At 38.9% G+C, this 15915-nt stretch overlaps 1 protein-coding gene across 4 annotated transcripts in view; it reads left to right on the plus strand.

The window, feature by feature from the left end:
• Positions 1-15915, plus strand: part of LOC107733220 (transcriptional regulator ATRX-like) — a 36345-nt gene that overhangs the window by 19227 nt on the left and 1203 nt on the right. For 2 of the 4 annotated variants that reach the window (XM_016544763.1, XM_016544764.1), the window contains exons 10-32: positions 470-1415; positions 1572-1635; positions 6432-6586; positions 6867-7025; positions 7140-7221; positions 7334-7406; positions 7488-7694; positions 8094-8226; positions 9150-9259; positions 9358-9501; positions 10591-10768; positions 10869-11006; positions 11111-11286; positions 11367-11484; positions 12413-12516; positions 13148-13233; positions 13574-13716; positions 13807-13948; positions 14322-14419; positions 14512-14620; positions 14699-14876; positions 15305-15472; positions 15551-15697. In XM_016544763.1, the coding sequence (XP_016400249.1) occupies positions 470-1415; positions 1572-1635; positions 6432-6586; positions 6867-7025; positions 7140-7221; positions 7334-7406; positions 7488-7694; positions 8094-8226; positions 9150-9259; positions 9358-9501; positions 10591-10768; positions 10869-11006; positions 11111-11286; positions 11367-11484; positions 12413-12516; positions 13148-13233; positions 13574-13716; positions 13807-13948; positions 14322-14419; positions 14512-14620; positions 14699-14876; positions 15305-15472; positions 15551-15697 (3858 nt within the window). The remainder of the gene's footprint in view (positions 1-469; positions 1416-1571; positions 1636-6431; positions 6587-6866; positions 7026-7139; positions 7222-7333; positions 7407-7487; positions 7695-8093; positions 8227-9149; positions 9260-9357; positions 9502-10590; positions 10769-10868; positions 11007-11110; positions 11287-11366; positions 11485-12412; positions 12517-13147; positions 13234-13573; positions 13717-13806; positions 13949-14321; positions 14420-14511; positions 14621-14698; positions 14877-15304; positions 15473-15550; positions 15698-15915) is intronic. The other 2 variants (XM_016544766.1, XM_016544765.1) reach the window with 2 other exon arrangements.

Raw genomic sequence — 15915 nt, forward strand, 5'->3', positions numbered from 1 at the left:
TTATTATTATTATTACTACTTATAAGTGGTCTTTAAGTAAAGTAGCATAAGAAAGATGGCAAGATATTAGACTTATAATACATTATAACTATTAGAAATATAATCCATTGTAACTTAAGTGGATGCAACATGTTCACTGTGTGTTATAAATCATCATACTCTTAAAAGCTATAACCACAAATAAGTAAATATTATAAAACATTAAAACTGTTCTTATGAATATTCATAAGATGATATAACATATTATAAGGGCTTTTATAATGCATTATGCATTCATTATAATGCCTTACGAATACCCTTATGATGTAGTATAAATATGGGATTCATAGAAAGTGTTACGAACATTTCTTCTTATTATCCCAGTTAAAAACCATTGTACTGCTAAATATTGTTGTGGGAACTGTGATAGATTTTTGTTACAGTTTGTTCACATGAATGTATTACAGCATTGTCTAATTCGTAATTGCAGGAAGCCCTGGACCATGAGCTGACTGGGTCCAAACGTGGCTGTGGAGAAACACATAAGCCAAAAGGGAGGGTCAGAAAAAAGAAGAGAATGTCATCACAGAGCCTAGGACTCACTAAAAAGCTGGTGGTTAAACTCACTCCTGTACCGGTCAGCCCACAACCCATCAGCAGAACGTGTCTTTCCATTCATCCATCACCTGAGAGACAAACGATAAACAGTGAGGTGACAGATGGAGCACTGGAAGAAAGAGAGACAATGGTGGAGATAGAGAAGGAGATGGAAATGGAGGAAATGACTGAGACAGGAGAAGATGTGGAAAATTGTGTTAATAATGATGAGGAAGAGGAGGATGAGGACCAAACTGACCCCAAAAATGTGTCTTTATCAGAGGAGAATAAACGTTCTCCACGTGTGAAAACCACACCACGTCGTCGGCGGACGAACCCGAGCACCACAGCTGAGCACGCCGGTTCAGCTGAGGATGACTCTGATTCTGACGAGGTTCCTGAAGTGCTGCTCCAGACCGCTGCTGCCATGGCAAACAGCGAGGAAGAGGGTTTGGTAGGTAGCAGTTGGGATGGGGACGGGGACGAGGACGAGGTAAACCAGCAAGTCAGAAAGCAGCGTCTCTTTGGACTGGTAAAAACGACACCTCCGGACAGAGGCTCTCGTAAGCGGAATCTCAAAGAGAGATCCTCATCGTCCTCATCATCCTCCTCTGCGTCTTCAAGGAGGGGCTCCCAGGACCAAGGGTCAGCGGTCAGAATGACCAGGGGAAGGGCCCGCAAAGTTGCCAGGGTAACGGGACAGAGCGGGAGTTCGTCAAGTGAGGTGGGAGGACAGGATCTGGAGAGTGGGCCGAGCAGCGACTCTGACGATCAGAGGATCAAGCCACTGACAGAGGACGTCACGTTGCTGGGCTCTGGAAATTTCCAGCAGTCTTCCGGTGAGTTTGGTGCAAAAAGCCAACACTGACCATTATTCTCTTCATATAGTAAGACCGGTAGAACGTTATTACGATGTACTGCAATGTATTACAGTGTTTTTCATATTTCAGAAACAAAACTGGTGTTAATCCTTCATTCTCTCCGTCTGTCTCTAGGTGATGAGATAGACATCCAGCCAGGTCCGTCTTTGTCTGTGGAGGACGATGATTTAGAAAATAGGTACGATTCTGTCTACATCAGGGCCACACACACTTTCCCATCACAGGCCTTCTCCACTGGACTCCAGCTGTCCCAAACTCACTACAGCGAGAGCTTCGATCCAAACCTCATTTAAAAGCACGCAAGCATCCCGTACATCCACACGCACCGCCGCTAGACAGTGCTTTTAAACATGTGTCTCACTCAAACACACTTTTTTTGCTCGATCAACACTGTCCGATTTTTATTTCCCCACAGTTTCTTCCGCACGCAGTAGAGAGAATCTGTAACCGTAGGCACACATCGCCGCCCATCAGTGGTGAAGCTTTGAGACCTCACTGTCTAATGGAAGTCAGTGAATCAACTCTGGAGAAGCTCCTGTGTTTGAATTTTACTTCACTGACACAGACCATTGCATGTCTTTGGCAGTATTTCTGCTAGCCACACTCTTCCTCTTTACTGTCTGTGCTGCTAATAAAGCTTTTAAGAGAGTAGAACGAGTCTAAACCTCTTTGCTCGGATCTGATGGATCCTGTGTTCAGAAAGACAGACAACTTCTTGTGTGTTTGTGTTTTAGGGCTCAGCTTCCGGGTTCTCATGCTGTAATGTTTTCGGTCAGTCAGAACAAAGGCTGTGTGGTTTGCTAACGGTAGGTGTTACAGTAGTTTCACATAATACTTTTGTTCTTGGCAGTGAAATGTGGAATTCAAGTGAACAAACGTGTCTTAGATTGCAGATAGGGATGCAGTAGTACAGTATTAGGGTTTGTTGAACGCAGCTGTGTTTGTTCTTTTTCAGGAGATTAATTCCTCGACAGCCGAATTTTCTACGTTTAAGGTGCTTAAGCTGAAGATGCATTTGTATTGGTCTAAACTGCATTTGTTAACGTTTTTGCACTTAGTTACTTTATTGGTTCATTATTTCATTTTCACATCTTTTGCACAGTATACATGTCCTCGTGAATTGGCGAGAAGGTCAAAAGTTCATCCCGTTTTAGCAGAAAGTGATGGATGTTAGGAATTGGAAATGTGAAGGACAGGGAAACTTGGTTGGTTTTTGAGTTGGTGCTTCAAAACAGTAGCTTAGATCGGAGCCATGGCCCAGCAGTTGGTGCATGCGCTCTGACACACTGAGTAATGGTGCACACTCACGCAGTGTACATTTAAGGCTGACTTTTTTTTTTCTTAAATATTTATATGAATAAAAATGGTTAAAAGGCTGAATAAACGCTAATGAGCAATGATTGCTTTGGTGGAGCTGGCTTTGTTTTGTGTTAGAATGTTCACGGGGCAGCAGCAGGTGGCGGTGATGATGCTCTTTCAGACTCAACATGCAGTCTGTAAGCGTTTGTGTAGTCAGTTGTTAACAGCACTGTTTTGAGGATAAAGAGTGTAGTCTTCACTCTCACATGAGAGGTTTCTGTGCCCATCACAGGCCTTCTCCACTGGACTCCAGCTGTCCCAAACTCACTACAGCGAGAGCTTCGATCCAAACCTCATTTAAAAGCACGCAAGCATCCCGTACATCCACACGCACCGCCGCTAGACAGTGCTTTTAAACATGTGTCTCACTCAAACACACTTTTTTTGCTCGATCAACACTGTCCGATTTTTATTTCCCCACAGTTTCTTCCGCACGCAGTAGAGAGAATCTGTAACCGTAGGCACACATCGCCGCCCATCAGTGGTGAAGCTTTGAGACCTCACTGTCTAATGGAAGTCAGTGAATCAACTCTGGAGAAGCTCCTGTGTTTGAATTCCACTTCACTGACACAGACCATTGCATGTCTTTGGCAGTATTTCTGCTAGCCACACTCTTCCTCTTTACTGTCTGTGCTGCTAATAAAGCTTTTAAGAGAGTAGAACGAGTCTAAACCTCTTTGCTCGGATCTGATGGATCCTGTGTTCAGAAAGACAGACAACTTCTTGTGTGTTTGTGTTTTAGGGCTCAGCTTCCGGGTTCTCGTGCTGTAATGTTTTCGGTCAGTCAGAACAAAGGCTGTGTGGTTTGCTAACGGTAGGTGTTACAGTAGTTTCACATAATACTTTTGTTCTTGGCAGTGAAATGTGGAATTCAAGTGAACAAACGTGTCTTAGATTGCAGATAGGGATGCAGTAGTACAGTATTAGGGTTTGTTGAACGCAGCTGTGTTTGTTCTTTTTCAGGAGATTAATTCCTCGACAGCCGAATTTTCTACGTTTAAGGTGCTTAAGCTGAAGATGCATTTGTATTGGTCTAAACTGCATTTGTTAACGTTTTTGCACTTAGTTACTTTATTGGTTCATTATTTCATTTTCACATCTTTTGCACAGTATACATGTCCTCGTGAATTGGCGAGAAGGTCAAAAGTTCATCCCGTTTTAGCAGAAAGTGATGGATGTTAGGAATTGGAAATGTGAAGGACAGGGAAACTTGGTTGGTTTTTGAGTTGGTGCTTCAAAACAGTAGCTTAGATCGGAGCCATGGCCCAGCAGTTGGTGCATGCGCTCTGACACACTGAGTAATGGTGCACACTCACGCAGTGTACATTTAAGGCTGACTTTTTTTTTTCTTAAATATTTATATGAATAAAAATGGTTAAAAGGCTGAATAAACGCTAATGAGCAATGATTGCTTTGGTGGAGCTGGCTTTGTTTTATGTTAGAATGTTCACGGGGCAGCAGCAGGTGGCGGTGATGATGCTCTTTCAGACTCAACATGCAGTCTGTAAGCGTTTGTGTAGTCAGTTGTTAACAGCACTGTTTTGAGGATAAAGAGTGTAGTCTTCACTCTCACATGAGAGGTTTCTGTGTGTTATTTGCATGGTTCTTACCGAGAGGCAATAAACACTTATTTATTGTTTCTCTTGTTCTCTGTTCCCATCCCCCCCCCCCCCCCCAGGGTTCCCACGCATCTTGGAAAACCTGGAATTTTGTAATGCCATTTTCCAGTAATGGATAAGTCGTGGGAAATGTACCCAACTGTCCTGGAAATTGTGTTTACTGTAACCTTTTAATCAAACTGGTTTGCCGTATTGACAACGTTTTTGTAAAATGAAGAAATCCTTGGACCGATCGGGACTCGGAACTGCGGTCAGTTCTCATGTATTCTGTCATGAATGACGTCGCAGAATCATATCGTTTTGTTTTATCATCTGCGTTTGCCTGTGTATTGTCATGAGCAGGTCCACGTTATAGTCTGCACACTCACTGTCATTTCTGTTCTTCGCTCCGATTTCACGCATTGATATCAAGTGATGTTGACATTACACACACTGCAAAAGATTATTAGTATTACTTCCCAAAGGTTGGTTACCTTGTCCAGCTTATTAGAGTGGACAGTTTGAATCTCCCGGAAGCTTCTCTGGTAGCACAAATGAATGACTAGTTCACATTAACTGTGCATCTAGAACCTCGCAGTAACCACAGTACCTCATATCACCTGTAATTTCTTTTCATCTTTGATTAAAATAATTTTCTCGGTTAAACAGCAGAATAGGAAGCTGTGGCCAGCAGTCGATCACCACAGAAAATGACTTGACTCCTCTCCATAACCACAACACTTACACATTGCATGTGTTTAGCATGAGACTGGTGCTATCGAATCAGAATATGAAATTCTGATTAATATCTTTTGTGTTTGTGTTTAGTGTATATAAGCTCAGTCAATTCCTGAACCTTGAACTTAATTCAAATGACAAACGGTTTTTACTGGAGAATTCATGTAAAATCAACTTTCTGCTTTTAAAAGCTCATACCTATTAGACTTCCATTGTAAGTGCAGAACTTTTTTTTTTTTTTTTTTTTTTCAATTTTGAAAACCAATGGACAAGTCAGCTTCGTTTTCTGTGGCGAACAACAGCAGGCCACAGATGTATTTCTCAAATATTAAAGATGTTGGTCACATAAAATGCCTTGAAGAAATGGAAAGTAATGTCTTGTACAGAGTGGGAACCCTGCCTAACCTTAATTAACATAAATTAACCCCTGCCATTTTTCACCCGTCTTTAAAAGTGTCCTTTTCTGTTTGTTGTCCTTTTCTTTACTGTCTTGTGGAATCCTCTCATGCTCATTGGATTTAAAAAAAGCCTAAAGCTTGAGTATTTATTGCATGCTAATGTTCTTTGTTTGGAAGTATTTATTATTGTTATTGTTTTACTGAAGCGTTTTACGCAGAAACATCATTTTCATCAAAAAGAAGCATGCATGATTTTGCATCTCAGAAGAGGGAATGTAAATAACTGTGTGAGAACTGTATAAGAATTGAAGTTGTAATAAAAGTTTATACCCCAGACACACAACAGCCTCTGTGCATTTTGTATATATATTTATATATCATTTTTGGGGGGCTGGTGCATTTAGTTTGAAATATACAGAGGTGCTAAGTTCAAATGTCTGCCTACACCAGAGCCTCATATGTTTTTTTGTTTACATTTCACTCAGTAATAAGGTTTTTTTTTTTTTTTTTTAATAATTTGCAAACTTAACTGACCACTTAACAGTCCATTGGATCTTTTACACTGTCCAATAACCTGTTATGTTAATTTATATTTTATATATGCAGTTATATTTACATTCATGGTTGGTATGGAAATTTAGAATTGAAATGTCTTCTGTTCTTGTGAGTTGTTTCAGCATAACAAAAATAATTATTTTGCTACTATTTGAAGGCAATTTTAATAAATTACAGTGAAAGCGGTGGGAGAAAGATGCGTTGTTTAATGAATCTGGATCCATCTGTCACCCACCTTACATTTTGTCCCTCTCTCTTTTCTATTCATCCCTCTTCTCTTCATCTGTCTCTCTTTACTGCCTCATCCCATCACTTACTCTATAAAGAATTGCGAAGAAGATTCTGCTGGCTCAGATCAGCGCTAACCTCTCCTCAGCATCCGAGCTGGACGCCAGCTCCGATGAGCAATCAGAGAGCACGAGAGAAGAGCAGAAGAAGAGCAAGAACATTGACAGAACATCAGAGACAACGGAAGAGGAAGGTGAGCGATGGCCATTACCACTTGTACCATGGGGAATTATAGACCTTATAAATCCTATAACTCAATATATATATATATATATGCTGTTTCTGATAAATAACATAGCCAGCCTCTGAAACTGAAATGTTTCATGTAGTTTTAAGTTACTTTGTTTTGTAACACTAAACAAATTTTTTGTTTAATAGTAACAATCTGCAGCAGATTAGTCAAACAGATAAAAATGTTATTAGAGATTGTATACATATAGTTTTATTGTTACATGAGAACAGTTTTTCTGCAGATAACGACTCGGATTGCAGCGGGTCACAGTCAGGGTCACGGCACCGGCACCGATTGCTGCGACATGGTCTTACCTTATCAGAGGCTGAAGCAAAAAGTCAAAAGCAAGAGGTGAAGAAACCTAAGAAAAGAGAAGTCCAAGATTTAGAATGTGTTATTGGTGAGTCAAAAGTCTTTGAAGACTCAGTGCGTTAGTTTGTATTTTTTACCATCTAAATAATAGTACCTATGTGATGATTCTTCAGTCAGATATGGTGCTTTGTTTTTATCGTAGTGAGTAGTGATGAAACGAGCGAAACGAGTGTATCGAGCGGCGTGTATGATGAACTCAGCCATTCAGAGTGTGAGGAAATAGGGTAAAGCTCATGTCATCACAGTTTGGGCATTAAACACTCACAAAATAACAAATTTTAAATTACTAACCTACTAATAAGCCTAAATTCATTTAAGACTGTATCTATTTTGTAGGTCCCAGTCGCCCTCTCGTAATGAGAAGTGTCAGAGTCCGTCACGCACACCTGACAGGAGCAGCACTGCTGATGTGTGTTTGTACACCCTTCAAAAGCATAGATGCTGTGAATGAGGATTTGTCAGCAATTTAAGCTTCTTTTTTTTTGTGCAGAATGATGTCTCTCCAACCACTGAGGAGCATTTGAGGGGCACCCCGCGAGGGCGGAGGCAGATCAGACCACTTCTGGAGGTGGGTCAGCTGGCCCAGGAGACACAGAGCGCTCTGAAAGAAGAGGAGGAGCGCAGGAGGAGATTAGCAGAGAGAGAAAAACTGAGACTAGAAAATGAGAGCAGAGAACGAGAAGACGCAGACCCAGAGGTGATGAACTGCATGGTGCCATATTCTGTTCTGTTTTGTAAATATTAAAGAGGTAGTTTACCAAGAAATTAAAATGTTGTTATTTACTTTTCCTCATGTATGACTTACTTAGAGGAACACAAAATATGTTTTAGGGGATTTTTTCCTTTTTTGTCAATACACTGGAACCAAAATGGTTACCTTCATTTTTCAAAAATATCATCTTTTGTGTTCCGCAAATAAAGGAAGGTTTTTTTAACGCGTGTATGAATAATGACAGAATTTTCCTTTTTGGGTGATATATCCCATTAAAAAAAAAAAAAAAAAAGTGAATTATTAATGGCATGATTTTAACCTGAATGGAAAAGTAGTGTTTTGTCTGTCTGTTGTAATTTTTTTTCCCCCTCTCACCCGCTTTAGGTCATATTAGTGTCCGAGAAACCGGCTCATAGCTTCACACCATTGGTTCTCGAGCAAGATGATGTAACGCATAAACCTGTGCTGCAAGTGCATTTGCACTTTCTGAGCAAACTCAAACCACACCAGCGAGAGGGTGAGAGAACTTTTGAATTAGAGTGTAATTATCCACAGAGATCTAATCTCGCCATCGTCAAGTTAGTACAGAATTCTATAAAGAGACCGAAGCCGTTGGGACCGCTTAAGTCAGAGTCCTGCATTGGGTCAAACACTAATATTTGATGTAATTGTTTAAAAAAATATTTAGCATTTGCAGTGCAATTTGTGGGCTGTGAGTCAAATTGCAGAGGCTATTTTTATGTCAAATAATGTTCATTGTTCTTTCTGACAATTTGACAATATTGGGTGCAGAGATGGTGCGTGTTTACCAAAAAGGACCAGTGCAGGTTTCTGGCCTGTGTAGTAATGTTGTTAAATATTCTTAGAATTTTAAATACATGCTTTCTATTTGAATATATTTTGAAATGTAATTTATTCCTGTGATGCAAATCTTAAATGTCCGCAGCCAGTACTCCAGTCTTCAGTGTCATACGATCCTTCAGAAATCATTCTAATATGCCGATTTGCTGCTCAAGAAACATTTTTATCATCATCAATGTTGAAAACAGTTGAGCTGCTTAATATTTTTGTGGACATTTTTTAGGATTTTTAGATGTATAGAATATTTTTACTTTCACTTTTGATTAATTTAATGCATCCTTATAGGATAAAGGTATTTGTTTCTTTAAAAAAATCATTACTGACTTTTGAATGGTGTTGTATTGTTCAAGGCTTGTCAGAGGATATGCCTTATAATATTTAATCATGACATGGGAAGTTAAGCCAGTGTGTATTCAGTCTAATAGTAGAACGCAATCAGTGCATGGGTGATTGCTTGTTTCTCATATTAATATTTACATGCGTTTATAAAGGAGCATTGTGAAATGCAACAGCGACAGCGTGTGGTGGAGCTGGTTTGTGTAGTGTGTATGTAAGTGTATGTGTTAATGTTTTTGTTAGGTGTGCTCTTCATGTGGGACTGCTGCTGTGAGTCTGTTCAGAGTGTGAAGGCGACTCCAGGCTCTGGCTGTATTCTGGCCCACTGCATGGGTCTGGGAAAGACCTTTCAGGTATGGGGCACGTGACTATTCTCTTTTTTTTTTTTTTCTGTAAAATCAGAAAATGTGGGTTTCACAGAAAGCGTAACTGTGTATTGTGTGTGTTTCAGGTCATTGTGTTCCTTCACACAGTGCTGCTATGTAAAGAGCTGCCACTGAAAAGGGCTCTGGTGGTTTGTCCTCTCAACACAGTACTGAACTGGAGGAGTGAGTTTGACCAGTGGCAGAGGGGCTTGAGACCCAACATACTGTGGGTCAGTAGAATTCTCTCACTTCCTTTCTCAGGTGACATTAGTTAGTGTTTTGATCTAGATCATGTTTATGTCAGATATTCACTACCATTCAAAAACTTGGGGTTGTTAAGATTCTTAGACGTGTGTTATACTCACCAAGGCTGCATTTATTTGATTATTTGAGTCAAAACAATAATGTTGTGAAATATTACAGTTTCAAATAACTGTTTTCTATTTAAATATGTTTTAAAGCGTAATTTATTCCTGGGATGGCAAAGCTGAATTTTCAGCATCATTACTCCAGTCTTCAGTGTCACATGATCCTTCAGAAATAATTTTACTATGCTGATTTGGTGCTCAAGAAACATTTCTTAGTATTGTCGATGTTCAAAATGCTTGTACTGCTTATACTTATTTTTGTAGAAACTGATGGTTTTTTTTTTTCTTGCTGAATAAAAGAATCTAATTTCTTACTGTGGTCAGTGAGTCAGAGAGTTGTAGAACTAGCTGACATACGGGCTTTTTTCAGAGTGTAATCTTTCTCTGTGCGGCTTTGTTTATTGTATGTTGTATGTTGGTGGCTTAAAAGAATAGCTCGCCCTCAAAAATAAAAATGGTCAAATTATCTTTTCTTTTAGGTTTTTCTCTTGTAAAGCTGTCATATTGTTTCAGTAAAAGCTCTCAAGATAGAAAGTTAACCCAGTGTTAAATTAATCCAGGGTTAAAATAACCATTCGATACAATTTCAAATAGGCAAAGCCAGTGGACTTTTATGGAGCTTTTTTTGGACACTTAATATCACTGACCACTTTTGTAGATGGAGTCTAGACATTCTACGAAGCATCATCTTTTTGTATTGTACAGAAGAAAACAAAATGCAAAAAAATCAAATGATATTTTTAACATTTTTGGGTGAATACACAAAATGTATTTACACTTTATATTTACATCAGTGCAAAATTTCCTAATTATGCCTTACGCAGAGAATTCAGCAAAAACATCATAAACATGCTGAAAAATGACAGTTTTCTTGTCATTGTTGAATCTGGACTTTTAGCTGCATGTCTGATCATTTTTCCGATTATCTCTTCTCTCTTGTTTCTCACACAGGTGGCAGAGCTGGCCACGGTGAAATCTGTGGGTGTTCGTGTTGAGCTCTTGAATGACTGGTTTACGAATGGTGGTGTGATGATCATGGGCTATGAGGTTTTTCGTATACTGACACACACAGATAGCGCCAAATACAGCAAACACAAAGAAACCTTCCGCTCAATGCTCCTGGATCCAGGTGAATTCATCTTAGCAATCAAATACTAAGAACAGATATATATATATTTTTTTTTTCAACTATTATTTTTAAACCATTGTTTGGTGTGTTTATATGTTAGGCCCTGATCTGGTGGTGTGTGACGAGGGTCATGTGCTTAGGAACGCAGACTCCAGCATCTCAAAAGCCATGCGAGCTCTACGTACACGTAGGAGAATCATATTGACAGGAACACCGCTTCAAAACAACCTTACTGAGTGTAATCACCTTTCATCTCCATATTGTGAAAAATTACTTGCTGATTAATTTTTTAATAGCTCTTTGAGGTTGTCTGACTATATTTTTTTATGTTTATTGTTCTAGATCACTGCATGGTGAACTTCATTAAGGAGAACCTGCTGGGTTCTCTAAAGGAGTTCCGGAACCGTTTTATTAATCCGATTCAGAACGGTCAGTGCGCAGACTCCACCCCTGCTGATGTCAGACTGATGAAGAATAGATCGCACATTCTCCATCAGTTGATGTCAGGATTCATCCAGGTGATGAAGAGAGAGAAAGAAATAGAATACAGCTAAAGGCCATGAAAAAAAAGTCTGAATGTTTTGTTTTTGTGTTGCAGAGACGAGACTACTCAGTCTTGATGTCCTGTTTGCCGCCAAAGCACGAGTATGTGCTGTCAGTCCGGATGACGCCTCTGCAGTGTCGTTTATATACACACTATCTGCAGAACTACACAGGTCAGAGTCTCAAAAGCACAAACTAGAGCTTAACTAGTACTGCACCAGTACAAAAAATGTTAACCAGTAGAGATTAAGCAAAGAGTTGCTTTCAAGGTATGGCTGATGCTAAAAAATATCATTTTTTTCTAAATAAATTTCAAATAAAACACTAAAAACTAAAATCACTGTAAGTGTTGCAAATGAAAATGTAGGCATCATATAATTATAATGTGCAATAACATTAAAATGTACAAAAATATTTATTTTGAGATTTAACAGTGTTAAATTTAGTAGAAATGAACCTTAAGTCAACTTCAAAAGGTGGCAAATATAATCTAAATGTAAAAACAGGAGAAATGAGCATTCATTCACAAATAAATATCTTCTATTGGCTGATATATCAATCTAGTATTGCATAAAAATACCCTTAGATACTTCTACACTGCTATTCAAAAGTTTGGGGTTGGGATGATTTTTGAAAGGAGTTTTCTATGCTTATCAAGGCTGCATTTATTTGATCAAAAATACAGTAAAACAGTAATATTGTGATATATTATTACAATTTAGTAATTCTAAATAGTGGGGAAGTCGTGGCCTAATGGTTAGAGAGTCGGACTCGTAACCCAAAGGTTGCGGGTTCGAGTCTCGTACCGGCAGGGATGTAGGTGGGGGGAGCGAATGCACAGCGCTCTCTCCCACCCAAAAAAATGGCTGCCCACTGCTCCGGGTGTGTGTGTGTTCACTGCTGTGTGTGTGCATTTCGGATGGGATAAATGGGTCACCATACTTGGCCACATGTCACGTCACTTTCACTTTCATAGTTCTTATATCAGATGTTTTTATGAATTTCCATTGCCACATTAAGATTTTTATCAAAGCACCTAACTGGCACACACTGAGCCAACGGATTGATAACATACAGTCACAAAAAATGTCTTTGTTTTAGGGAAAGGAGCAGGTGTGAACAGATTGTTTCAGGACCTTCATGTTCTGAGTTTGATATGGACTCATCCCTGGTGTCTTAAACTTGCTCAGCTGAGCAGGAATAAGGTACATACACACACTCATCCAGATAACACTACTGTTCAAGCGTTTGGGGTCAGTGAGATTTTTTGAATACCTTTGTTCAGCAAGGACACATTAAATTGATCAAAAGAGAGAGTAAAGACATTTATGATGTTACAAAATATTTCTATTTGAAACAAATGTTGTTCTTGTGAATTTTAAATGCATTAAAGAATCCTGAGAAAAAATGTTTCATCGTTTCCACAAAAAATATTAAGCAGCACAACCGTTTTCAAAATCGATAATGCAAAGAAATGTTTCTTGAGTACCAAATCAGCAGATTAGAAGAACTTCTGAAGGAGCATGTGGCACTGAAGACTTTTTAAATGTATTAAATAGAAAAGTTATTTTAAATTGGTATATTTCGCATGTTTGCGCAGCATTTCAGTAATAAATCTGTTAATACATTCAGTTACTCATTACAGCAGCTATTTTGATTGCCTTGGTGAGCGTATGAGTTGTAAAAACATTTAAAAATCGTACCAAAACCAAACATTTGACTAATAGTGTACACGCATCATGCCTCATTTTTACAAACACCTTATCAATGGTCACTGATTTTTCTCCATTTCTTATGATATGAAAACCAGTTACTGCATTTTTGTGTGTGATGCAGGGGAAAGAGGAAGAGCCGGCTCCTGTCTTCACAGGTCTGGGTGCAGGTTTGGTCAGCAATTCTGTAAATCCAAATGAATCTGAAAGGTACGCTGTGTTTTATATCAGATTTGAATATTTCCTGTACAACCAATGTGCCTCATGCTTCTGTTCAATACGAGACATCAAAGCTAGAGTAACTCTGAATTGAAGAGGAAAAAAGTATCTCTAAACAATGTAAAAGCATTAGAGAATCTTTGGTTTTGGGAGCAATTGGTAAATGTGAGCCTGCTGTGTGTCTTGACACAATCACAGCCAATCACAACATAGTTGATGTCTAATATACAGTTATGTGGAACCAATGAAACATCTCCTAGAAGTCTAAGTCTCCTCCATGCCATACCAGGTTTGCTCTGATGGTTATAATTCAAATATGTCTGTCTCACAGGAAAGATGCAACAAGCACAGGTTTAGTGGGTGATGGAGAGAGAAATACTGATCCAGTCTCCTTGGTCAGCAGGTCCAATCAAAATCCACAGAATCCAGATGTCACAAACACAGCCACAATGGAAATTTCTGGTGGGGAAGCTGGTGTGAAAACAGTCTTTCTCTCTCCGTTTCCTTTAATCTGCCTCTCTTTGTCTGTCTCATTCTTAGTGTCTCTCTCTGTCTATTGTTCAGGATTTGTTGTGGGTAACAGGCCATCTTCCAACTGGTATCTGCCGTTTGTAACAGCGGCTGATGCCAAAGTGCTGGAGCATTCTGGGAAATTGCAGTTGCTACTGGAGATTTTACACTGGGCAGAGGAACTACAGGACAAAGTGTGAGGATCACGTTCTTGAATAGAAGTAGCGCTTGTTATAAGCTTTGTGTTGGTGGTTATATTCATATAACCCACAGTTCAAAAGAAAATAAATACTTTTAAATGAATGAAAAACTGATAGTAAAGACTTTGCCATCACAAGAATGGATTACATTTTAAAATACTCAAATAGAAACCGTTTTCAAATTGTAATAATATTTCACAATATTACTGTTTTACTGTATTTTTGATCAAATAAATGCAGCCTTGATAAGCATAGAAAACTCCTTTCAAAAATCATCCCAACCCCAAACTTCTGAATAGCAGTGTAGATTAAATGTTTGTCAGTTCAGAGTGACACTTAGTTTTTATGAATGCTGTTTGCTTTTTTCAGGTTGGTGTTCAGTCAGTCTCTGATATCGCTGGACCTTATTGAGAGTTTCCTCCTATATGCAGATGAGACCAGGGGGAAAAAATGTTGTCCATACAAAGGTAAATAAACAGTTTACACGGGATTGTTTGAAATGTCGTTTGTTCATTTACCATGGTTATGCAAAAGAGTTTGTGTTTGTGTGTATTGTCAGGAGAGAAAGCATGGGTTAAAAATAAAGATTATTATCGTTTGGACGGCAACACCAGTGCTTGTGCTCGCAAGAGATGGGCTCAAGAGTTTAACAACACTAAAAACATAAGGTATACTCAAAAAGTTCAACGTCACATTTAAGGTGTCTGCATTTCCTGTCCTGACTCTTGTGGTTTCCTCTGTTTCAGAGGAAGGTTGTTTCTGATCTCCACTCGTGCGGGGTCTCTGGGAATCAATCTGGTCGCTGCAAACCGGGTCGTGGTGTTTGATGCTTGCTGGAATCCGTCATATGACATCCAGAGCATCTTCAGAGTCTATCGCTTTGGGCAGAAAAAAACAGTATATGTGTACCGTTTTCTGGCCCAGGTATACACATACAAATGACAGATAGTATGGAGGGCTTGAAGTTTGTAAAAAAAAAAAAAACAATTATATTTCTCTCTCTCTCTCTTTATATATATATATATATATATATATTTAGCAGACGCTTTTATCCAAAGCGACTTACAAATAAGAAAAAGTAATTAAAACTAAAAACTAAAACTCTATAAAGACTATATATATACACAGATTTAAGAATATAAAAGAAATTAAATAAAAATGACAAATGCTAACCTATTCAAGAAGATTTTTTTACTATTGATTAAAGAATGTTTTAATTTTGTTTTTAATTATTTTTGATTTCATATAAGTTTTTATTTCATTTTTCACATTAATTTTTATAGATTTAACATATACTATATGGCTATTTTTAATGTGGCTGTTTTTTGTTTGTTTTTTTGGGGGGGGCGTAGGGGACGATGGAACAGAACATTTATGAGCGGCAAGTTGCAAAACAGTCACTGTCCTCTCGTGTTCTGGACCAGCAGCAGATTCAGAGACACTTCACACACAGTCAGCTGAATGAGCTGTACCGCTTCCAGCCAGACCTACGGCCCAGTGAACACACGGAAACGCCTGTGGTAAGCACACATAAATGCCTCTGCTATGGTACAGACAGCAAACAGACACACAGATGACTGTAAGCTTTTGTCTTCCAGGATGACATGTTGGCTCAGCTGCTGCAGAGCTGTGGGCAGCTCATAGTAAGTTATCATGAGCACAACTCATTGTTAGACCACCGGGAGGAAGAGGAGCTGAGCGAGGAAGAGCGCAGAGCAGCCTGGGATGAATACCGTGCAGAAAAGGTACGCTCGGCAAATCTTAAATCAGTGGTTTTCAAAGTGTGTTATGGAGCGCCCTCAGGTGGTACACATCGCAAACGTGCTACTTGATGCCTAAAACCCACTTATATATATATTATTTACATTTAGTAATTTAGCAGACTCTTAAAAGCGACTTACAAATGAATATAATAAATTATATATATATATATATATATATATATATATATACCAGGAGAATG

Source organism: Sinocyclocheilus rhinocerous, unplaced genomic scaffold (assembly GCF_001515625.1).
Source record: "Sinocyclocheilus rhinocerous isolate Xijiao unplaced genomic scaffold, SAMN03320098_v1.1 scaffold4356, whole genome shotgun sequence".
In the NCBI taxonomy this organism is placed as follows: Eukaryota; Metazoa; Chordata; class Actinopteri; order Cypriniformes; family Cyprinidae; genus Sinocyclocheilus; species Sinocyclocheilus rhinocerous.